The following is a 26239-nucleotide window of genomic DNA, read 5'->3' on the forward strand; positions in this document are numbered from 1 at the left end:
TTTTTTTTGCTCCACTCAACACAGGCATCAAAGTGGGGTAAGGAAGGAAGGCTAAGGTGGCTTTACAACACTTTTACACCTCCCCTGTTCTCAGGGCTGCCTTAATTTATCCCAGGCTATCTGTGGCCCCAAGGGGCCGTTGAGGCAGCTGGGAATAGCCAGAGGCCAGTGTCACTGTGGTTATGTACTCTTTCCCTCAGCTACGCCCCCTACAGCAGGAGAAGGTTACAAGTGAGGGAGGGAGAATTGATCCCTTGCTCTAAATCAATTCCTCTCTATGAAGGGAATTCCCCAGTGGCTGGATCCACTGGCTTTATGGCTAGCACAATGAATCAAGCCCTGTGAGCTCATGTCCCACGCTTGGACTTGGGTCCCTGCCCAGGGCTAAAACTGCAGGGGGCTGACTTTCACATAAAATGTTACACCAAAATCTCTTCTACCCAGCTCTGGGAGCTGCTCAACTGGAACTCACAGACATCCTGGGACTTTTGGAAAAGGAGTATGGGATAATTCAGGTATCCTGGCCCATCCCCCCTCTTTCTGTCTTGCAATAAAATAGATTCTAACATCCCTGGCTGCATCTGAGCTATTGCAGCGTGTTAAATGGCTGCTGGATTCACCTACACAGTCACTGCCCCGGTAGCCCTAACGAAAAATAATACACTATCAGTCCATAACCCTGGGGAGAGGTGGTGAGGGGGGTAATACTAGAGTAAGCTGCAGTGATTTTGACCTTTACCATGGAATATCGTTGAATTTCTTTAAGGGAGTATTAGAGAGACAAGATGGGTGAGGTAATATCTTTTATTGGACCAACTTCTGTTGGTGAGAAGGACAAGCTTTCAAGTTACACACAGCTCTTTTTCAGGTCCCAGAAGTTGGTCCAATGAAAAACATTATCTCACTCACCATGTCTCTCTAATAGCCTGGGACCAACACAGCTACAGCACTGCATACATATGAGGGAGTATCTCTTTCTTGTTTATGTATTATTAATCATCGGTCTCCCATTATGCTTATCTCCAAAGATAGTATCTTAGTTCCTCAAAACCATTGATGGACATAGCATCACAACACCCACTGGAGGGAAAGAGGGAAGTATTACCACCCCATTTTACAGATGGGGCAGCAGCTGAGACCTACAGAGTTTAAGGAGTACGTTTTCCAAAGTGTCCATTAAATGTAGGAGCCTTTATTTTTGGGTGGCATATAGGGCCTGAATTTAGGAGCTATGGAGCACCTAGAGTTCCCCTTGATTTCAGTTACAGTTGTAGATCTTCAGCACCTCTGAAGATCAGATCCTATGTGTCATCTGAGGTTAGAGAGTCAAAATCAGGGGGCACATATGAAAATTGGATCTTAAGTGTGAGGAAGCAACTACTTCACTACACACAAAAGTCTCCCCTGCCCCGCGAGAGGATGAGAGACTAAACAAACCACAGGTGACAGATGTTAGTCACCTCACTTAATGCACTGCTGGAAGGCGCTCAGATCCTATAGTGAGGAGGACACAGTAAGAACCAATCTAGAACAGAACAAAATAGAATTGAACCCTAATTTCTGCATCACAGCTCGGTGGGGTCTGCAATTGACAGTGCTTCTGGATCCCACCTGTTCTTAAAGTCCAAGATAGCGTCAGTGACACCAGACAAGCCCACAGACGTTTTTTGGGACCACCCTTGAATAGCACTTGGAAGCTACAGGCAGTACAAAGTGCAGTTACCCACTTGCACAGAGCTATGAGCTCTCTAGGGAATTGGTTGTCTGAATATACGTAAGTGACTGACTCTCTATTGTTTTTGGGTTGTCTCTATGACGCATGGGCTCCAGGTATCTTTATAGACAGCTCATCTCCTTATGCACTGCTCAAACTGGCAAGATCAGCAAAGGCATCTTTGCTAACAGCCCTAAGATTTGATTTCTGAGGCCAGGGAGCTGGATATCCTCAGAGGAGAGTCCTCAGCTCTGCATTCACTTCCCAATTTGACCTGACAATTTGGCCCATGCCTGTTGATCTGCAGAGCATGTCATCAGGTCCATCTATTCACAAACAGCCAAATATTAAAGTCCTTTCTCAGTTTTCTCTCAGGCCTTAGGCAAGCAAAACTCCATTTGCACATGGAAATAGCCCTGTTTGAAAATACAGACACCTGGAAGGTGAAAAATAAACACGGAGGCAGCATTCATTAAATCCCTTTCAGTCCAGCTCGTCTGTACAGTATGTGCCAAGATTAGCCACTGCTTAGACAACAAGTTAACTCTCCTGTTTGCAAGACCCTGCTGAAATGTCTGGGGCTCTAGTTTCACAGCTGTCAAGCCTGGAAGGGGACTCCTCAGAAGCAGCTCAGAGGCTTTTGATTCATTGTTGCCAATGTGACATTTCCTCCCCAGGTTCCTGGTGCCGGCTCCCTCGCAATCCATAGGGAATGTCCAGTCTCGCCTAACGTATTATCTGATGTCTACATGGTTCATCTCACTTTTGCAGTCACCGCCAGAGAGCCTTGGAAATATTAACAAATAAGTCCTGGCTTAGATGTGAGCTGCAATCCTGCCAGGAATGTTTGCCATTGGCAGAGCTGTTACACCAATGGAGACATCTCCTGCACCACTTTCTTGCTCCCTTTCAAGTGCTGTAGCATCACCAAAGAGAAGAGGAAATTCTTGGGTACCTCTCATCCACAAGGCCCAACATGTGCCCATCCAAGGTTTTCTTGTTAGTTGTTTGAATGATGGCCCTGAGCGCTGTGAAGGGGTTAAATTGTTAACACAAATCAGGCAGTAGAGTAAATTAAGGTGTATATGCAGGATTGTTCCTTCAACAGCAACACGGGGACTTCTCAAGCTGGGGAAACTCCGCTGTAGTCCCTGGACGGGAAAGAAATCACTGCAAGACGCAGACTTCCTTGTCAACAGTTATCTTTTAGCTGGACATCAGGAGGGACAGGATTCAGAAACTTCTGCTCCCAAAATAAAGGTCACTTACAACTTAAGCTAAAGGAGGGGCTTATTTAGGCTTCATGGGCAACATAATTACATACAGCTGAGCAGGTTTTCTCCAGGAGAAGGAAGCAAAGACGCACACACCAATCTACACAAATGCCTAGCAGTTGTACTGGGAATACTGGGATTTCTAAGTTAATCAGATATGAGTGGTTTCAGAGTAACAGCCGTGTTAGTCTGTATTCGCAAAAAGAAAATGAGTACTTGTGGCACCTTAGAGACTAACCAATTTATTTGAGCATAAGCTTTCGTGAGCTACAGCTCACTTCATCGGATGCATACTGTGGAAACTGCAGAAGACATTAGATACACAGAGACCATGAAACAATACCTCCTCCCACCCCACTCTCCTGCTGGTAATAGCTTATCTAAAGTGATCACTCTCCTTACAATGTGTATGATAATCAAGTTGGGCCATTTCCAGCACAAATCCAGGCTTTCTCACCCTCCGCCCCCCCACACATAAACTCACTCTCCTGCTGGTAATAGCCCATCCAAAGTGACCACTCTCTTTACAATGTGTATGATAATCAAGGTGGGCCATTTCCAGCACAAATCCAGGTTTTCTGACCCCCCACCCCCATACACACACAAACTCACTCTCCTGCTGGTAATAGTTCATCCAAAGTGACCACTCTCCCTACAATGTGCATGATAATCAAGGTGGGCCATTTCCAGCACAAATCCAGGTTTTCTCACCCCCCCACACACAAACTCACTCTCCTGCTGGTAATAGCTCATCCAGACTGACCACTCTCCTTACAATGTGTATGATAATCAAGGTGGGCCATTTCCAGCATAAATCCAAGTTTAACCAGAACGTCTGGGGGGGGAGGGGGGGGGAGGAAAAAACAAGGGGAAATACGCTACCTTGCATAATGACTTAGCCACTCCCAGTCTCTATTTAAGCCTAAATTAATAGTATCCAATTTGCAAATGAATTCCAGTTCAGCAGTTTCTCGCTGGAGTCTGGATTTGAAGTTTTTTTGTTTTAAGATGGCGACCTTCATGTCCGTAATTGCGTGACCAGAGAGATTGAAGTGTTCTCCGACTGGTTTATGAATGTTATAATTCTTGACATCTGATTTGTGTCCATTTATTCTTTTACGATATGAGTGCCAACCTGCAAATAACACGGGGACTTAGAACCAATACAGGCTGGGGCCACTAGGAGGGGACACTATCATCTACACTTGAGACTAAGCCCTTGCCAGAAAAGCAATCAGCTTTTAGGCAATGCAGGTTCGGTGACTGCATTATGTGGAGCACAAGAGGCTCAGGGATGTAATGCTATGTCTTTGCAGTTATGCTATTCAGGCATTAGATGTCCCTATACTGCATAAATGTTTCTAAAAAGGGAGTGGTCTTGGGGAATCAACAAAAGGTGGAAACCAACTCATATTGTTAGTAGTTTGCTGCTCTCTTCCCCAGTAAATGCCTGCTGATCAAGGAGATCTGTGGCCCTGAGTATTATGACGGGAAAGCTGATTCCCTCAGCCTCAACAGCGCTGCTAAACGTAATCTTTTGGTGCCCAAAATAAAATCTCTTCAATTGCTTCAAATCAAACATTCCCCTCCAGAACTTGAGAGCCTTTGCAATGCACTTCTTCATGTATATATGTAACACTGCCCTCTGCTGAATGGAAAGTCAGACCTGCTGATGCCTTTCTGTATATGTAGCCCTCTAGTGGTTGGAGGACCGTAGTGATTATAAATCAGACTAGTACTGGGCCTTAGGGTGCTAACCTAGGACTCCAGAAACCCATGTGCAATTCCCTGCTCCACTGCAGACTTCCTGTGTGACCTTGGGCAAGTCATTTACTCTCTCTGTGCCGCAATACTCCATCTGAAACTTGGGGATAATAGCACTTTCCTACATCACAGGAGTGCTGGAAGGAGAAATACATTAAAAATTGTGAGGCACTCATGAAAAAATCAAAATTGAAGGAACCCCCGGGGAAAACAGAAGGTTTAAACCCCCAAAATAAGTCGTTAAACCATCTGATTGCATACTGTATTATAATATATATCAAGTAGGGTATTTTATGAAAGCTTATAATATTCTGAACTCAATGGTCATCACAAGACATGTATACAGACCATGGTTATGAATTTATGTATTTGTGTATATAGAAAACTCCACAAACTCCAACTCCATCTCATGGCAGGGTGGTGAGCAGTTAAGCGAGGAGTGGCGCTTCCAAAGTCAGATGTGTACACGGAACTGGCTTCAAATAACCATCCAATGTCCAGCCCAGGACAAAAAATGATGTTAATGGGAAGACACTGAGACATCCTGGCAATCATGTCAAGAGGGAATTCCTTGATGGGAATTCCCCACTCTGAATAACCATGGGGGGGGGGGGGAGAGGAGAAAGGAAAAAGCCTTTTAAAAAGAGGCTTGGAATGGAGGCTGGTCATCCAGCAACTCAGAACAACATTCAGGTGGATCCATGAATGCTGGATCCCTCTTATAGCTAGTTGGTACCCTGGGAACCTGTTCAAAGGCATTAGGTAGTTTGTATTAGAAAAAGGATTTTGTCTAATACCAAAGCGTAAAGCCTAAGGTTACATCTTTATGTTTATTTTCTGTGTAACTTGTGTATGTTTCCTCTCCCTCGCTATTTCATCTTTAATCTGTTGGTTTTCTATTAAATAAACTTTTGCTTTATTTTTATTCTAAACAGGTCTCTGTTGTGCAAACCGTGTGGAGCATGTGTGCCAAAATGAACTGATACCTGGAAGGCAGGTTTCACGCTTTTGAGGGTTACAAACCAGACGAGAATGGTCAGCATGTCTGGTACTTAAGAACATGGAGAGGACAGATTTGGGGAGACCCGGTACGTGATGGGCTGTTTGTATCATCCTGCAACAAGTAACTAGGCTGGTGAGCACCAGGCTGAGACCTTATGCTTGTGGGCTGGCTACTGGTGTCGGGGATCTGAACCATAGCAATATGGAACCACGGCACCCTGAAATTACAGGCCAGGTGGTGACAGAACCCTTTACAGCCCTGGGTGGCATTAAGGGCCATATAAGTAGACAGACTTGAGATTCTCCATTACCTTATAAGTGGCCGAGGCTGGTATTTTGGACCGTGCGTTCAGAGGTCTCTTCTCCATACCATACATATGCAAACTAGACAGTAACAATGGTGCCCGATGCTTAAGTCACAAATCCATTACATACTCTGAAGATATTTCTGTTATTACATCAGATTTATAAAACTTTTTAAAGAAAACAGGATCTAAATGTTAAGCTTTAAAATTATCTGAGAGTAAGTGCCCCTTTAAAGGGCAGGTGTACTCTGAAAAGTGGCTCTGTAAACACCACTGACAATGTTTATTGCCTTGCAGTGGCTCCAGACCAAATCTACTCACTTTGCAAGGTTAGAAAAGGGTTTTTTTTTCCCCCCTAACTGCCAGCCTTGAAACCTTTCCCCGCTGATCTGAGAGTCTGGTCTGATTTGGTCCTTTCTGACTCATTCATCACCTGCAGTAAGGATGAAGTGAGCTGTAGCTCAGGAAAGCTTACGCTCAAATAAATTTGTTGGTCTCTAAGGTGCCACAAGTACTCCTTTTCTTTTTGCAATAAGGAACCTGTAATCTGAATGTTGTTAAATCCAGCATTATAGTGGTGTTTCAAGTATTCACTGCTGTCAACTCTCACAATTTTTTTGAGCACCTTCTAATATCAGGTGTTTTGTTTCTTAAAGCCCCAGCTGCTGGAATCAACAGATTGCATGAGAATTTCAGCTTTCACTTTTTTTAAAGTAAGTTTCTAGCTGCTATGATTGCAGACAAAAATCTAGAAAACAAGAAGCAAGGGCAGCCTCAAGGCTTAGAAGACACATAAAAGCAACCCAACGGTTAACTGTTTGTGAAATCTCATGATTTTTTGGACCGTGACTTACAATTTTTGAATGCGCGTGGTGGACAATACTGTGTATTTGTGTTTAATGGGCCAGATCCCTGGGGCAGCTCAAAGCAGCCAGAAGGCTGTCCTAAAGGGGCAGCTAGCACAGGGGTATCTCTAGGTGGCATAAAACCAGCATTGCAAGCTCTGTGGCACCTGCCTCCATTCCCCTCCCCCACATATGAGGGGTGTATGAAGAGTTTGTCAGGTATGGGACTGGCATTTGGTTCAGCAGATCCTTGATCAGCACAAAGATCCCTATATGGGACCTCTCCAGCCAGTGTAAAGTGTAGCCCTCACATTGCTCTGAGTTACACCGGGGTCTTTCAGCAGCCTCAGGTGACTTAGGACCATCTTCAGCTCAGGATCTAGCCCACTAAGTTTATGTTGCCACAGGCTGCTTTGCTAACCCAGGAGACAGCCATTTATGGGGGGGGGTCAACAAACCCCCCCACAAAATCTGATCTTCACCTAAGATTTAAATGCCTGCGTGGTGGAGCAGCTTTGAAGAGGCAAAAGCTCATTATTTTGACTGCATCAAGGGCTCTGCAAAGCCAAAACAAGGCTGCATAAAACAGACACACAGGCCGCTGCTGAGACCCTGGGGTTTGCTTGATCTCTCTAAGCGCCATCCCTCCCTCCCAACATACACGCACCCACGTCACGACAGCCCATCAATGTCTTAGAAAGCCTTTCACCTTCACATGCCAGGGCTTTTTTATGAAGGATTAACTTCATTTGTGTATGCAAATGAGCACAGTTTTGCATAAATAAGTACAATATTGGAAATTACAGGCCAGGATGATTAACAGACTGAAGGGACTACTTCTCATAGCATTATGAGCTACCAGGGGATGAGAATAATACAAGACGACGACTAGAATAATAAATAAAATAATAAATAACAGAGGGAAATACTGGACTAACCCATTTGCTCTCCACCATTCACTTGCCCCCGTATTCCCTTCTGAACACCATGTACATAATAACGACACAGGGGAACACACTGGAGTTGCTGGCTGGCTAATAGGATAAAAGGATCTCACTCTCCAGTGAGCTAATCCATTTATACGACACGTAATTAACCGCTGTGCTTGCAGAACAGTCTCCCCAGCAGTTGCTCGGCTTCCTAAGACTTGCATGAGGCCTGAATGCAACGGAACCCTGTCTGCACCTGCTTCATATCAAGATCGTTTCACTAGCTGGCAAGGCTTAGGGCCCATCTGTGGCAATAGCACGTTGGGCTGTGATGGAGTTTGATCTCACGTGCTAAAGGGCTAGACCATGCACCTGGTTGAGTAATCACTACGGAACACGTCGGACTTGCTATTCCACCGCCTTAGCGCTTTGTCTGTCTTTCAATGCATTGCATGTATATGGCCCTCATCACTGTAGTCTCCAAGCACTGTTTGGATCGGGTAGCATTTTACATCCACTTTGCTCCGTTCTAAATCACTGCAGGTGGTGCACGGTGGCGGAGAATCAGGCCAACAGGAGCTAGATACTGCAGGAAGTGGAGTGGGCAATTCAATAGGCAGCACTCTTCCCTGTACCCACATACACACTTCAACCCATACAGGACTGAGCTTCAGCAATTATCCTTGCCCCTGGCTGTTAGCACACATCAGCCGCCACACGTCACACCATTTTAAATTTCTTATGGCAAGAGAGATCCATTTGGACTTCATCAGACCTCTCTTGAAACTACTTCTGCCTCCTCTGCATTCGTGATCTTAGTGTATGTCAGTGCCTTCTTTCAAGCAAATTCATTCCTAGCACCTTGACTGAAACAAGCTGCTGCCTTAGTGATGCATTTGGAGCCAAGATTTTGATCCAGTCCATAATAGCAACAGTCAGAGTACAGATGCAAATCTGAACTTCACAAGTTGTGTTTGGCCCTTATGCCTAACGACATTAGGATAAAAAAAGGCATGAGCTTATGTATATATATATAAACTCGTGCCACACATGCCTATGTCTTTTAATACACATGATTTGGATCCAGAAGTTTGGAGGGCAAAAGAAACCAGTGGCTGAATTTAGTGGAGAGTTCTGTACTGCAGAACGAGCGATGTATGCAAGTTTCAAAATTGCTAACTCCAGCCGCTTTCTATCTCACCCAACAGCCCCACCACATACCCAGCAGCCGCACTGAGAGGAAAATAACCTGATATTTTTCAACCTCTTGTGGTTTATGGTTTCACCCATCTCTGAGGTCTCCCTGTAGAATATTCAGAGCATCTGCCTGTAGTTGGAGAGCTTGCAAAATGTAGCGAGCAGAAGAGAAGGATTATGGCAACATAAAATGCCTTTCAAGCACACCATGCAGGATGACTCAGTTAGATATTACAGAAAAAACATTATGGTGATGATCAAAATTGCAGAGAAGACACAGGCATATTTAAGAGGATCCTGTACTATCACTATCTTGATCAGTGCACAATGTATTTTTCAAAAGCCCTGAAAGCATTTTCCAGGTGGCACCAATTCCATCCTTGACAATTAGACTCACTCCAAAAAGCATTTCAAAAAGAGACAAGAGGGGTAAAGGTGTGATTTAGGGAATGATGAGAACCCTGATTAAACTGAAAGAATGTTTTAAAAACACTTTGCACATGGTGTCTTTGTGTTATAAATAAACGACAACCAAATAGCGCCCATCATGATATCACAGCGACATGTCAGGCAGTGAGTACTGACCAAAGCACTCCAGCTTTGCTTTGGAGGTTTGCATTAAGATACGCTGAACTTATAGTCTTCTCACCTAGCTAGGCAGAGTGTGTTCTTTCTCTCTGTATCGGTGTGCATGTGTCTCTTCTCTTTCTCCGGTACAGAGTGACACTAGACTCCTCAGAGGTAAAGGCTGAAACAAGCCTTCCATTATAAACCTCATTATACTCTCTGATCTCCAACAGCTTCACCACACCACCCTGCCTGCAATGTCACAAGCGTGAACTTACAGCAGCACAGAATTTATCCATCCAGGAAAATTGGACAAGGTATTTGAAATGAAACGGGGCGGGGAGGAGGCAAAATCAGAGGTGTTCTCACTTTGTAGACATTTCCACATTTCCACAGTGCAGGCCCAGTTATATGAGCTTCAGAAATTATCTACCAACCTGCCAGATGCTTCCTGAATACTACATTCGCCCCATGCACCGTTAAGCCAAAGCCTGCAAGAGCATCTGGCGAACGTACAAGGGGATTTCTACCCTACAGAGCTTGCAAACTCTGCAGGAGTAGCCAAAGTGATATCTGCACTAAGAAAAGTGTGTGTTTTTACAACAAAATAGCTAACGTGTTATAAAATCCTAATATAGGCAGGGCAAGCTGTAGTGTTACCTTGATGTACCTGGGCAAGTAGGGTTCACCTTAACCAGCTACACAGAGGTAAAACTACAGGTTGACCTGGCTACACTAGGATTTTACAATGTTAACTATCTCGTTGTAAAAAACACACCTTTTTTCCTGGCGTAGGCATGGCCATAGATTTTACAACACAGACTACAGGATTCCTACAACCCTTAGGAGAACTCCAAGCTTTGCAAGCTCATTCCTATGTGAGACCACTTGTATAAGAAATAGGCATGAAGGGTATGGGGGGGAGATCTCCCAGCTCTACTCTCCAATTTTTATTTTTTCACTTCCCTTTAGCCAGCAGAAATTATACATTTTCTCGATGCGTGACTTTAAAACTACACTTTGCTTTCCAGGGGTTTTCCTTTAAACCCTTGACCTTTCTCCACATTAACTGCAGCTCACCAAAGAGCTATGTGTACGGGAATAGAGCCGGGTGAGATTTTTCAAAGGCACTCAGCATTAGCCTAACTCCAGGGGGAGCAGAGTTAGACCAACATTGAAGGCTTTAAAAATCTCAGCCTAGGGGTTCAAACACAAAGGTCCCAGTCCTGAATGCAAAACACCCACTGATTTCAATGGGTGCCAGAAAGGCAAGATAGGCCCACAAAGGTGCAGTTTTGTAACTTTAAAAGTCTCCTTTGAACCAACAAGAGATGGACTACTCAGAGTTAAGGCGGAAAAATCTAAGTTAGGAACTCAGCCCACGCTAGGACAGCTGTGCTAGTAACAGCTGGGCTGCACAGACTCCCAAGCCAAAGCTTTTCCAAAAGATTATTTCCTAGAGTATTAACACTAGTTACAGGACCGATGGCACACCCAGTCCTGCCCATCGAACTGGAACAACAGAGACTCTCAAACTTGGCACAGGAAAGCTCTGTAATAAGTCGCTCTAATTCTGTTGTGGCACAAGGGGAGTGCAAAAGCCTGGCATTACTTGCTAATCCCATATCATCATGAGACCATCCTGTTTCTACCGCTTCCATATCCAAGCCGCAGTCTCTCCCTCGCTTCCCTGCTCTTCTTGCACCCAGGATCTCTCCATGGGGAGATTACATGATCCAGACACATCTGTGTCATGTCTCATTGCAGTAATGCTTGGTGCTGTCAGTTAAGTGCAGGAGGGTGCTATTGGAGGGAGAGGGTATAATGACTAGAGCAAAGATATGTCTTTTGGGGTTCTGCTCCCACATCTGCCACCAACTCTGTGTAACTTTGGGCAAGTCACTTACAGCCAAGAGCACTCAGCGGCCAGCTCCCACTACTCCCCTCTCAAAAGTCTGGCCACTGAATTAGGTGCCTAAACAGGAGCTGGTCTCTTGAAAATCTGGCCCGTAACCTCTCTGCTTCAATTTCCCCATCTATATAATGGAGATACACACTAACACAGGGGTGTTGTGAGGTTTAATTAATGAGCGTAAAGTGCTTTGAAACCCTCGGATGCAAGCCAAAGTGCAACATATCACTGACACTAATATTGGATTAGCCGAACTATGTGGAGAATAGCTGAGCATGTTCCAACAGCCACGTGCCTTCCATTGCCCAAACACCTCCTGGTCCTCAGCCATCAAATGCTTTCCCCTGGGGATTCCATTTGGGGCTCGGGCTTTCAATGCTAGCAAAAGGTGTGGCTTTCCAGGCCTGGAAACTGAAATTGATTCACCCACAGAACAAAAACAACATGGGTAGCGACAGCATATGGAGGAGCTGCCTGCCCTCTCCCACTCCCACAGTGCAGTAAGGAGTGTGCAGAAAACGTGCGGTATTTGCATCACAATGAAGCACCCACACCAGGGTGGGTTGGGCCCGGGAGACAAACAGTCCATTCAGAATCCTAGCTGTCTTCCTAGCCTTGATATGCCAAGGAGAATGTTGGTGGGATAACCCAACCCTCCCCTCTCTCTATCCAAGACCTATAGTGCACAGGTCAGACCCCATCTGTACATTCCCAAGCAGCATCTACTAACTTGTCCTGCAGGAAAGTACAAACAAGTTCCAGCAAAACTTTTTAATCCACCAGAGCCCTCAGAGCCAGTTGGGGCAAGTCCAAAGCCAGGAAGAAAGCTGGCATTGTCCTCCTGGGCTGGGTTGAAAGAACGCGTTTGGGAAACCCTCTGCAGAAAGGAAGCACCCAGCTATCTGAAAGAGAAGTAGGAGGGAAATCCCAGTGGACCGCTGCTCCTAAGGATCCAGCCTTGCGTCCACGCAGTGAAAGTTGCTCGTTCCTCATCAAGTCACTTTTGTGTTAGGACAGCCCTTGACTTACAACCCCACCCCCAAGAACCTGTCTGGCCTGTACACGACCTGCCAGTCCAACACGGACAATTCCAGAACTGGCAGACAAGCACCCAGCGGAGGAGGAGGAGGAGGAGGAGTCAGGCTTTGCCAAGCCCTGCCATATGCAACAATATGACTGAGTGACAAAGACACTTAAGGTTCAGACCCCAGCACGCTCCTCCCCCATGCAGATTCCCCAACAGCCTCTTAGTGAGCGGCCTGTCTTTTTGCTCGGGGGCAAAGTCACATGCCATTCACCAGCCAGGCCAGGCCACCTCTCACCAGTAACTTGGGCTAGACCACCCCATCTCACGGATTTGGTCCTTAGAGGCACATATACATTTCAGCTCCAGACCAATCATAGATACTGGAAACACTCCAGACATTGCCCTGTGCTGGATCATCTCTGAAGTATCCATGCCAATGTGCCCATCTGACCTCCTTTCCCTCTGGCCTGCAGCCAGAGCACCAGACAGCAGGGCTGGAAAGGTTTCCAGCCAGCCTGCCAACCCCAATTAAAAGCCAGTAACTTCAACTTCAGGCTCACAGTTTAGTGTCCCTGATGCCAGGTGCTATTACTGTCTCTTTGAAGATCCCAATACACCCCAGATGGCTTCCTCTCTTGCTCCTCAGTGGGCTCCTCTGGGTCTCTATACCCTTCAACTCATTCTCCCCCAGCCCATGCACATCCGATTTCCTTCCCTTCTCAATGCCCTGCAATGCAGCCACAAGCATCGTGAGGACTGAACAAGACTCTCTTGGGGACTTGCTGATGCCGCCATTACGTAGCCGGAAGGGGTTGCTGTTGGGTCACTGCCTTTCTCCATGAGGGCTGAATGCATTACTGTTTCCCATTCTCTGCTGTCCTGGGGAAGGAGCGACTGGGACTATTAATCCAAGTGTAACCTCCCGCTTGGTAGGTGACCACTAGATCTCAGGAGACTGACTCCTGCTCCCTCAGGAGACGCCCAATCCTGCCTTCAGTCAGGAACCAAAGCAGGAGCTCATCAGGGCAACAGGCTCCAGATGCTCCCAGAAGGAACAGACGTGAGTTTGCTCCTGCTAGCTGATAACAGCAAGAGTGGTGGTATGATAGCATGACGCTCAGATCAGCTATATCCACTGTGCAGGTTTCTCAGTTGCACAAGCTCACAGGGACGGAGAGCACAGAGGAGGCGATGCTGTGTTGCTGGTCCCTTAGGGAGAACAAGATGGAAGCACAGCTGTCTTTTCCTGACAGAGGCACCCATGCAGAGACTCACCCACCCATCCTCTTTCAGCCTGCTTCCATTGCGTGTATGACAAAGGCAACTCTTAACTGGCTCAGGATAGGCCAGGACCTAAACCAGAAGGAAGGCACTGAGGGACAGTAGCAGAGATGTGTGGGCCTAGGAATGGAATAGCAAATGTATTCCACATCAGGACTGAAGTGCCCTGGTAGAGTTGTGGCTGGAATAACAGGAGATGCTAGAAGGTGGGAACTGGGTTCATTAGCAGCACAGCTATAAGGAGACCTAGACATGGAGCAGCAGCAGCTGCTCCAAGTCAGCACTGAGGGGCAATAGCAGAGCAGACCTGGGGGCAGGAACTGGAAGAGCAGAGGGGTGCTCACAAATCAGGATTATTGATGTGCACCCAGAGAGCTGCGTGCAGGGAGCCCACGACTGGAACAGCAGGAGGCACTGCCAATCAGAGCTGCAGGAGAAGTTATGAACGGTGAGTCACTGAGGTGGAGACGCACCAAAGGATTCGTGGTGACCCATGCTCAGAGGCAGCTTTGCTGATCAAAGCGAGCTGCAGCTCCTGCAGAACAGTGGCTGATCTCTAGCTGAGAAGCAGCTCTCCTCCTACTCCAATTCAACCAGCCGTGCCAGCATACAAGAGCTTCCACTGTCATGTGTGTTTGCACAGAAAACATCTGCCAGGCATTCCATGATGATAACCATCCACAGCGCACTCACAGGGCACAATGGAAGAGAGAGAGATAGCTGCTGGCTGGCAGAATTATAATCACCTCCTCAGAGGCAGGGTGGGGGTGCCCACACCCTCCCCATTGAGCCTCTCTCTACTTCCCAGCGCCTGGGTGTTCTCAGATGGCACCCCTCCCTCCCTCCCTCCCCTGCTCTCTGCCTACACGGACTCTATAAATGTCTTAATCAGCAAACCAGACGTTAGCTCCAACGGCACAGAGCCAGAGATTCTCTCCAGTAAACACTGGACCAAGAGGACAGAACAGCCGCTATCTCCCTGCCTCCTCCAGGGAAACAGAGACAGGGGGCGGGAGAGAGAATGGGAATGATCTGCCATTCCTCATGGGCAGCGAGTGTGGTAATGTCTGATCCCTTCTCTGCTGCAGGGCTATAGTTCTTTGTGGGCTTGACGGATCGGATGAGCTAATAAATCTTTTCAGTCCGAAACTGCTACAGTCCTAGGATTGCCTCACAGCAGTCAAGCCCCCCCCCCGCCCCACCCATAATGCTCTGAACCCCTTATTGTGCCTGGCATATCATCCCAGAATGTTGGCTGGGGGAAGGAGCACAGAGCGGCAGGAGACTCCCCCATTGTGATAAGGCAGAATTGCAAGATGCAATTTGGCGGGGAATCCAGGATTCCATAATTGCAGAGGCCAGAGGGTTATGAAAAGCAGGAATCAGGACACTGATGGTGCCCTGGGGATCAGGCTGCTGCTGTTGTGGTTTTTCATGATATGGCTCCAACTAGGAAGCAGAGCAGCACTTAGACACAACAGCAGCTAAGGCCCACATTTTCAAACTCCAGTGCCTATCATTATGCCACCCAGTCAACAGCTTGATTTTCAGAGCTGCTGAATGATCACAACTTCCACTGAAACCAATAGAAGCTGTTGGGGCTAGATTCATAGATTTTTAAGGCCAGAAGGGACCACTGGGCTCATCTGGTCTGAGCACCTGCAAAACTCAGGCCAGGAAATTTCGTGATGTATGGCCCTGGAGACTGAAGTCCGCCACTTAACCACAAAAGAAGAGCAACATAGGTAGTGGCAAGTTAGCACCAACTGTGGCAGCTGTTTTGCAGGATCCATCAAGCAGGCGACGAAGGGCTCAAAAGAGCCAGCAGATAAGCATTCTAAGCAATAGTCTAGGCCGGATCCCGAGCAGCTCAAAGGGGCCCCCATTCACTATTTAGTATGTGTTGGAGAGGCACAAAAATACTCCTGCTTAGGGCTCCCAATGGGCTCGCAGGGCCTCTGCAGCAGACGGTAATAATTTTCAGTCATTAACAACCTGGGCTTGATTCAGACTGGTGACCTCTAGAGCCTTCTCTGTCCAGAGGCTGCTTTTCCGGTCTCCATTTACCAGACAAGGGCAAGCCCCAGCCGCCATGGGGATTTGTAAATCACCACCATCCCGCAGTCCCCTTTTACTTAATGCAGTGAAGTCAGCTGCATGTTTACAGCTCAGCAACCAGAGCTAAATGGGTGCCGAATTCCCATCACACTGGGGCAGACACATGCATACACACGCACACGCTTCCCACTCTTTCTCTGCTCCTTCATATGACCGTTATGAGGGCCAAGTGAGCTTTCAGTGCTGCCCCACATGGCAGGTTCATTCCACCTGAAATGCCAGTATTCGTCAGCAGGAGAAAGGAATGGCAATGTGACCTGCAGCCATACAGAAGCTGGAGCAAAGGAGCTAAAGGGTGGATTTTGTGGATAAGTCCAGAGGAGAGGATTGCCTTGAGTAGTCAGTGGAGCAGAAGTTTCTCAGATCCTTCACATTTGGTATGATATCACTAGGCCCTCCTCCCAGCTTGGTTTGCTCACACACTGAAGGTTTGTCCGCCCGCCAGAGAGGATACAAAGTCAACAGGGGGAGCTCCATTTCTCCCTTAGGATACGCTCCAAATGAAAACACCGGATAAGTTTTCCTCTTCTATAGCCCCTTGCATCTGAGGATTGGAATGCACTTTACAAATAGGAATGAATTACACCCCAAATCACCCTCTGGGAGTTAGATATTATCCCCTTTGATATATGAAGAAACTGAGGCACTGAGGTGCACTGACTTGCCCAGAGTTTGGGAGTTCCAAATAAACACCGCACCCAACCCCAGAGGCCAACAGCAGCCCCAGCCTTTCAGGGACATGCACAACCCTCATTGAAATGCATGCAGCTGGCATGGACGCTGCCCAAAGACAATGATCAGACGGCAGCTGGACCGGCTATTCACTGGAGCTGTGTGTGCCTGCGTATGCCGGGGCATTTCAGCCCAATTAAAAGAAAGAATGGAAAAAGATCTTCTGGGCTAATTTTTTTTAATCCTTTGCAGTAGCAAAGAAAGTTTATTGACCGCATCATGCCAGCTCCAAAAGGCAGAGACTGTGTGGCAGCCAGGCATGGCAGGGAATGGGGCTGCCACTTGTCCAAGCTCGTTGCTATGGCACTATGCGGCACCATCACGCTGTGATGTAATGCTGGGAAGGGATAGCCAGACACCTGCCCATAATGATTTTCTTTTAAAACTCCACCTGTTTAGGTTAGACTGAGAGGCCAGGCCAGAGTCCTCTGGTTATCTACAGGACCGGTAAGGTGTGAGAAGCAGCAGGGCAAGCTTCCCCCATACACTATACTTCATAAATGTGTATCAGTCCTGAACCAGGGGCACCATACCTCCAGAGGAGAGAGGGGAATTCAGACTCAAAGTCCATTATTTGTATTCTTGTAGCATCTCGGAGCTCCCCCCACCAGGGCCCAGGACCCTGTTGTGCTAGACATTGTTGTGACAAAGCTCTGTCCTTGTCTCCGTGGGTACCGTGTTTCCTGGCAGATTTCGCTGGCCTCAGAGGCTCACTGTGACCCTCCACGTAGCCCTTCTCTCTCTAGAGACAAGGGTCACAGCCTACTGAGCCATTTTCATCATAAGCCAGAAAAGGAGGTGAGGAGAAGCTACCCTCCCTTGCACAGTCTCTGTTGTCTCCCAGTCTCAGTGGTAAATCAGGGGGGCAAAGGGGGGAGCCCGGGCCCACCCTCCACTCTGGGCTTCAGCCCAGAGACCCTAATAGTATCAGCTATGGTAGCTGACTTTTTAGAAACAGGACGCGTACAATTCCCTGGGCTGCTTCCCCACAGCAGGCTCTACTTCCTCGAGCTTCTTCCTGATATGGTTTGTACCACTCAGTTTCTCCAACAGCGCAACTTCCGCCTACAGCTCCTGACACGCGTGCTCACCTGACTGAGAAGTTTTTAACTAGTTTCAGCCAGCCCCTGATTGGCTTCAGGTGTCCCAATCAACCTAGCTGTCCTCCCTGCCTTCTGGAAAGATCTTAATTGCCCCCAGGTGCCTTAATTGACCTGGAGCAGCTGCCATTTGCTTATTCTGGTAACAGGGATTTGTTTAGCCTGTGGCTAATATATCTGTCTCCCGTTACTTTACTTTAGTCATCTGGCCTTGCCCCATCACATAGTATAAACACAGAATAAACAGATAGTCCCTGCCCCAGATTGCTTAACTAGCCAGTCCTTGGCCTCTCTTCAGAGACTGCCAGGGAGTGGCCAATTGTGTCAATTTCTTTGGACACTGGGAACAGGACTGAGACTCACCATCTCATTTCACAGAGACCCAAGCAACTGTCTGGATCCACTTTGTGTCACTATTCAACCTAGACTGGGTTTGACATAGAGGTGAAGGACTCAACATCCCACCTCTGCCTCTAATCCATGCAGTCCCCACTCCACCAAAAAAACAGGCTCCTTCTTGCTCAGCCCCACATCTTTGCTCCCTGCCTGTCTGAGTCCTACCTGCCAACTTCCAGCACCCACTGCTGGCCGTGCAGACCCAGTGCAGCCAGGGGAAAGCAAGCCAGCTTATTTTCCTCCTTGCATCAAACAAAAGCATCAGCTACATTCTGCTGGCTGAATGTGTATTAGTAAAGATAATGAACAAGGCAGAAGGAACAGCTTGATGTTCAAAGCTCAGGTGGCATCTGCAACTCCTGGCCATTTTTATTACTACTCATTTGAGTTACACCAGTATCCAGAGACCAGGGCTTCATTGCACCAAGTGCTATACAAGCATATCATATTAAAAGAGACAGTCTCTGCCCTGAAGAGCATGCGATCTAAAGAGTCAAGTCAGACAAAGAAAGGGTTATTAGGTTATTCCCATTTTATGGATGGGGAATTGAGGCACTGGAAAATTACATGACTTGCCCAAGGTCAAACAGGAAGTCTGTGGCAGAGCAGGAACAGAAATCAGATCTCCAAAGTCCCAGCCAAGTGTCTTAATCCACAAGATCATTGATTTAGCTGAAGCAAAGTGAATCTGAAATGAGTGGGGGAAACTAAGGCCTGGTCTACATTTAAAAGTCAGGTTGACAGTTACAGCACTCAGGCACATGAAAAATAAATACCCTTGAGCACCATAGCTATGTCAACCTAAACTCCATTGTATACACTGTTAGGCTTACAGAAGAATGCTTCTGTCAATGTAGGTGCTGCCGCTCATGGAGGTGGAATTCCTACAGTGATGGAAAATCCCTTTCCATTGCTGTAGGAAGTGTATGGTGCCGTAACTGAGTCGCTGTAGTGTAGACATGGCCTCAACAGTCCACTCAATCATGTTACTTCTATACGGATTTTTCTGGCAGTAGCCACCCTTCATTGGTGCTTTTAGACCAATCCTCAGAACACAAGGGAGTTTCCCTGGACCTGGGTCTGTCCTGCAGAACCGGGCACAAGTAGCAACCAACGAGGGCATAAATTAGAGGCCAGACAGCCCTTCTGAGCTGTGATCATGAAGCTCTAAGTCTGCAAGTGTTTGGTTAGCTTATGTTCAATATTTTTAAAAATAAATTTGTGAAAAAATTCAAAATTGTTTCCATTTCGCAGGTGTCAAGATGGACTGACCCATTTTATTCCTCCCCACCCCTTTTTTTTTTAAATCAAAACCATTATTGAAGTTTTTCATTTACCAAAACCTGGGGTTTCTGAAAATGAAAAGCGTCAATAATGTTCTCAATCAAATTTTCTTTGAAGAGAGTCATAAAAAAATTCTAAAACGGCAACTTGCAAAATGTTTCATTAAAAAAACAAAAACATCATGTTCAAAATAATTCCAGCCTACTCTCCTCCTCCAGTTCTCATGCTGTGATCCGAGCGGAGAGGAACTACTGTGGAAAAGGCCTGTCCAGTGGAACTTCCATCCTCGCTGGAAGCAGGAAGAAGCTTGTTTCTGCAAGATTCCCCAGCTCCACTTCACGGGTTCTGAAAAGCCTCAGCAGTTTGGGAAGCTGAATCGAAGGAGCCTCCAACCCTTTTGAAGTTCACCCTTTGCCAACGCACACTCGTAATCATGGTGCTGCGCAGTGACCATGGGAAGAACCAATTCATGCCCCTGACTCTGAGATTAGAGACATGTGTCAGGTCCCAAGAAAGGGTCCCAGTCCCTCCAACCATACATACACACACCTCCCGAAACGGACACATTTTGCTCAGCTGAGCACTGGCTCTTCTGTTTTTTCTTCTCTAACTATGCAGGGCCCTGATCTGTGCTCCTTGCCCAGCTAACACTTCTGTAGGCATCAGTGGAAGTTTTGGGTGCACCAGGAGTACAGAATTGGGCCCTCTGAATGTTCTGTCATTAATTGCTCATTGAGCAGGGCAGAGAGGTGGGCGGATGGGGGTAATGTGCTGAAATCACGAGGCTGGGCATTATGCATTCATGGAGCACATGATGCCAGCCGTGATAGAGAGGGACAGCTATTGTGATAGGGGTGATGATGTCTTGGAGACAATGGAAAAAGGGGCCCTTTGTTCTGTATTTTTTTTAAAGATACAGAACAAATTTGATCTTTCTTTTAGAGGGACCCTCACACAAGTTGAAAAGGGGCCTTGTTAACAAGGCTAAATTCAGTACACCAAGGCAAAAAACAGAGCAGGAAAAGTCTGAGTTAGAGGCCTGAAGGCAGGAAATTCAGAATTAAAATAAGAGGCTCTGTCCTTAACCTACTGCACTCCACTAGGGTCACCAGATGTCCAGAGGCATATGACACCCATTTTCCACCTGGTGGGATTTTAAAAACTTGACACTACATCAGTGTAGGAAGAAAAGCAAATAATAAAGTGAGAGTTCAGATACTCAACACTGGAATAATATTCTAGTGAAAGAGACAGATCAAACAGGCATGCAACAGAACAGCCAGTCCTTCCAGAAGCAGGACATCTATCCAGCCCATAAATACCAAGTTTATTTATACTCAATAAGAGTCAGTGCAAGATCCAGTGATTTATATGTCTTGATCCTGCTACATTGTGAAATCAGGAGCAATGCCATTTAAGTCAATAGTTACACCTGAGTAAAACCCATACGAGTCAGTGAAAAAGTAGGCTCAAGAGTCCAAAACATTTAGAAAGGGATCCAAATTGTCTGATTTACAGAACTACATTTATTCATACAATGAGACTTAAAAACAAGACTGGGCTACCAACAATCCCTGCCTCTGAATAACTGAGCGTTGTGGGTGAACCTAAGACCTGGAAATAGTAGCTATAACTCCACTGAAGTCAACCGACTTGAATCTGGCTCTCTATAGCACAATGAACTGGCTAGCGTGGCTGTGTCCCCTCCGCCCTCTTAATGGATGGAAATCAGGACTGCTCAACTGTGTCACACAGAGTCAGTACAGCTAATGGAGCCTTTACCTCAAACAAGAAGTCCTAGCTGGCCACGGATCTAAAATTCTAGAGAGGAGAAGAGGGATGGACTGATGATGCAACTGGCCTGGTTGCCGCTGAGGTAGGGGTAGTAACTCTGTACATTGCTTGACTTCATGTGAAGTTAGACTTATCAGCCTGTAATTGCCAGGATCGCCTCTGGAGCCATTTTTAAAAATTGGCATCACATTAGCTATCCTCCAGTCATCTGGTACAGAAGGTGATTTAAGTGATAGATTACATACCACAGTTAGTATTTCTTCAATTTCATATTTGAGTTCCTTCGGAACTCTTGGGTGAACACCATCTTGTCCTGGTGACATTACTGTTTAATTTATCAATTTGTTCCAAAATCTTCTCCACTGACACCTTAATCAGGGACAGTTCCTCAGATCTGTCACTTAAAAAGATGGCTCAGGTGTGGAGATCTCCCTCACACCCTCTGCAGTGAAGACCAATGCAAAGAATTTATTTAGCTTCTCCGCAATGGCCTTGTCTTCCTTAAGTGCTCCTTTTGCATCTTAATCATCCAGTGGCCCCACTGGTTGTTTGTTAAGCTTCCTGCTTCTGGAAGTACTTAAATTTTTTGCTTAGTTTTTGAGTCTTTTGCTAGTTGCGCCTCAAATTCTTTTTTGGCCTGCCTAATTATATGTTTACACTTGACTTGCCAAAGTTTATGCTCCTTTCTATTTTCCTCAGTAGGATTTGACTTCCAATTTTTAAAGGATGCCTTTTCGCCTCTAACCGCTTCTTTTACTCTGTTGTTTAGCCATGGTGTCATTTTTGGTCCTCTTTTTAATTTGGGGTATACAATTCATTTGAGCTTCTATTATGGTGTTTTTTAAAAAGTTTCCATGAAGCTAGCAGGCATTTCACTCTTGTGACTGTTCCTTTTAATTTCCATGTAACTAGCCTTTTCATTTTTGTGCAGTTCCCCTTTCTGAAGTTAGATGCTGCTGTGGTGGTGTTCTTTGGTGTTTCCCTCCTGCCCCCACAAGGATGTTAAACGTAATTATATTATGGTCGCTATTACCAAGCGGGGTTCAGTTATAATCACCTGTTAGACCAGATCCCTGTGCTCCATTGAGGACTAAATCAAGCATTGCCTCTCCCCTGTGAACTGCTGACTTTTCCTGTGTGAAGCTGACTTACCTGCTGCATTTTTTCCAGGTCAAGGCTGGGTCTGCTGACTTTGTCCCCGTAGCCTTGCCGGTGTCTCTTACAAGGCATGACTTGCTCAAAGCCGGCCCCAACACTTGTGAATATCAGAGGCCTGGAGGCTGGGTTCCGCACCAGGGGCTGGAGTCTCTTAGGAGGGGAGGCACTGAACAGCACGGGGCTGGGGCTAGCATGCAGACCATCGGCTTGTTCCACTACGGGCCGGAAGGACATGCCACACAAGTTCTTCACTTCCTCGTCACTGGAGGACGTGTTGTTGCTGTCACCGCAGCAAGAAAGCCTGCTGACCTGAGACCACTTCCGCTTCTCGGTGGCAAACTCTCGGTTGATGCGCTCCAATTCCTCTTCTGAGCTGTGGCGATCCAGGCTAGCATGGAAAAGGGCCCGGACCTTACAGCATTGATTCTCCTGGTTCTGGAGCTGATTGGTCGCAAGAGGGGTCAGTGCGCAATTCCGTCTTCTCTCTGAGGGAAGGAAGAGAAATGTGAGTGGTAGAACAGGTCTGAATCACACCTGCTATACAATCAGGCCCATTAGCTTCTGATCACCCCTCCTTGCTCCTCCAAATAATCGCCTCAATTGCTCGTTAGCATATGGCTGGAAGTCCACAGATCACAGCTCAACTTTAAGCTGGCTCACTGGACCCCAGCCGGAGAACCACCAGTTGGACACAGACTGTACAGCAAGTGTATTGACACACCAGTTATTTCAGCACCTGAATCTATTAAAAAGCTGGGTCCCTATATAATGTGCTGGTTTTGTGTGTGTGAACAAGTGGATGACGTTGCCTTCCAGTGGCTGACTCTGTGAGATGATATGGGACTTAAAAGTAGTGTTATTTAAAGGAATTTTCCTGAGATTCTAACAGCTGAAGTGGTGTTTTTGAGCTACGTATGCACTACCAACCCCCCTCCAATTATTAAAGTCGCGGAACACTTCATTATTAGATCCTGTTTTCAGTTGCTTATAACTTTGCCAAACATTAACCATTTGTGCTAAAATTTTCTATGCCAGGCGTCGACCTCAGGCTGAATGTTTCCAGAAAACTTCAGCCACAATGGTCAACTGGTTTCCAAGAACAAGGCTAGGGAAAAACACATTTGTTTTGCCAGTGTTAAAAAAATTCTGCTGACCTTTTCTTTGAGAAGCTCTAGTGCCCTCGCACAGCAGGGAGTTAAAATTTGGCATGGGGAGCCCTTTATGTCAGGCATGTGCCTTTTGCCCTCCCCATAAAAATCCACCCAGATTTGCACACTCCCTCCCCAAAAAAAATGAATTCACAGAAGCTCAGCAGAGGCTTGCTAGAGTTTTGCAGCTAAATTCTCCAGAGATTTCATTGCACTGGGCCTGCTCCAGTTGAAGGCTGAGCAAGACTTCCCCTGCACTTCCAACTGCTGTGGACCATGCCCTGGAGCTGAGAGCTCTCAATGACTCCCCTGCTGGGTCCAGACAGTGTGGAGATGGATGCTGCTTGTTCAAATGCAGAGGGGCCAAGAGCCAGACCTCAGAGTTGGGGAGCAGAAAGAAGTGAGGACAAGGAGTCTGGGAGAAGTGGAGACTGGTACTATTTGGGCAAAAAGACTGGGAGTTTCTGGGAGAAGAAACTGGGAATGGTTGAGCAAGAAGATTGATACATGGAGCCGGCAGAAGGAAAAGCGTGGGGAAGGAGATGGGGTGCAGGGAGCGGGACAAGCAGTCTGGAGGGATGAGACTAAGACTTGCTGGACAGCCAGACTTGGAGGGGATGAGAAGCCAGGGGACTGGAGAGAGGGATTGGCTAGGTGAGGAGAATGGGGTGGGACAAGGAGCCAGAGCGGGGAAGAGACAGGACTGTATGGGGTAGAAGGGGTCAAGTTTGGGAGGAAATGGGCAGAAGAGTCTGGAATCCTTTCTAGAGCCTGGAATGGAACCCAAGATTCCTGAGTCTCACATTCCTTTTCTGTCAGCGAATATCTATGAAACCCACTGGCCACATGTCTCATCCCCCTCTCACGCTGGTCCACAGAGGGGACGGCAACTTGCTACTGCTGCTACCCGTTACTTTGTTAGCCCATGTGGCAGTGGTCTCACTGGTGGATCTCAAGGTTCCGCCCAGCTGCTGACCCACATGGGTGTTAATCTGATGCCACATGATGGAATTTCTGTTTTCTCCGTTTCTTTTCAGAAAACCTATGAAATGGCACCCCCAAAACAACTTAAGTTAAAAGAACCATATGAAGGGTTGCAAAGCCAAGCTCGCAAAAGTCAAGCAGCACCAGAAGTAAGGTTGCCTGTGTTTCTTTAAGTCGGCCCCCTTGGTGTGTGCCTTATGAGATGGTCTCAATGACATGAACATACACTATTTTTTCCACAGGACCCTGCCTCATTCAGTGCACACGATCGACCATGCTCTGGAGATGAATCATGATTGCGTAGCGAAGGAGAGGAAGACTGTGGCCTATACAACTCCTGCCTCATATGTGGAGTGCAGGTCCAGTCACTTCAACAGAATCAGGTGTGTAGTGACCAAGGCAGGGGATTATGCAAAGAGAAGGAGTGAACTCATGATGTAGACAGTTGAATGCCATTCTAGAGAATTGGATTCTATCCCTGCTTTTGCCATAGAGTTCTTACGTGGTGCTGGGCAAAACACTTCAACCAAACTTTTCACAGGTGGCCATGAATTGTGTGTTCCTCATCTTCTGGGTGCCTGACCTGAAAACCTGGGATCTCATCTGCAGAAGTGAGTGCTCATCACAGCTGCAATTGAAGTCAATGGGAGCTGTGCTTTGGACATAGAAAGTGCTATCCAATGATAAGTTCGCTGAAAAATCAAGTATTATGTATCTCAAATGGGGCACAGGTGTGTTGGGAAAATAAATTCATTACTCTTTGTGAAGCACTCTGATACTGTCGTGATGAGCACCATAGAAAAACCCAGGAGGAAATGAATCATTGTGTCTTCACAGCAAGGTTTGAAGAGTGTGCAGTAAATAATGAACACTCAACAATGATGAGAAACCAAAATATTGAAGAGCTCTCCTTCAGTGAGCATTGTACATTCTGGGCACTCAGTGAGCAATGGGTCCTGTGGAAAAAAAACAGTATGTGCTCATGTAGTTAAAAACTGTCTCATAATGCATACCCCCAACGGGACTGATTTAATGTAGCACACGCAATCTTACTTCTAGCACTTCCTATCTTCTGAGAGCTAGACTTGGCAACATTAATCATGTTCTTTTAATGTACTTTTTTGTGAGTAACATGATATTATATAAAAACTAGGTCTGTTATCTGAAACTTATGAAGAGAAAGCATTGTCCAGTAGATAGGGCTCTGGATTGGAAGCCAGAAGACTGGGTTCTAAGCTCTGCCATTGACCTACCCTGAGACCTTCTCCTGAGCTACTGTTTCCCTGCCCTTAACAGGAGGTTAATGATACTTAGGGCTTGTCTCCACAAGGACTCTCAATTGAATTAACTAAAGGTGTAAAGTTAAAGTGCATGAACCCCACCCCGCCACGTGGATAGCCTCATTCAAAAGTAAAGAGGAATTAGTTCACTTTTTCTTCACTCCTTTTAAAGGAGGATTAAGAGCTTTGTCTACACTTGAAATCCTACAGTACACAGCCACACCACTGCAACTGCGCCACTATGCACTTCAGTGTAGACACTACCAATGCCGACGGGAGAGGTTCTCCCATTGCTGTCATTATTCCACCTCCCCGAGAGGCAGTAGGTAGGTCCCTGTGCAGACAAGCCCTTAGAGAACAGCTTACAGAACTGCGGCGTTGGTCCTGCAAACACTTGCACAATTTCATTGATGTGAGTAGTCCCATTG

The 26239-nt window shown here is 46.6% G+C and overlaps 1 protein-coding gene across 1 annotated transcript in view; it reads right to left on the reverse strand.

Annotated features, from left to right (window-relative positions):
* Positions 1-26239, reverse strand: part of LOC144262234 (uncharacterized) — a 75518-nt gene that overhangs the window by 26689 nt on the left and 22590 nt on the right. Inside the window, exon 3 of the mRNA XM_077811915.1 lies at positions 22394-22884. Within this exon, the coding sequence (XP_077668041.1) occupies positions 22394-22884 (491 nt within the window). The remainder of the gene's footprint in view (positions 1-22393; positions 22885-26239) is intronic.

The sequence above is a fragment of the Eretmochelys imbricata genome, chromosome 3 (assembly GCF_965152235.1).
Source record: "Eretmochelys imbricata isolate rEreImb1 chromosome 3, rEreImb1.hap1, whole genome shotgun sequence".
Lineage (NCBI taxonomy): Eukaryota > Metazoa > Chordata > Testudines > Cheloniidae > Eretmochelys > Eretmochelys imbricata.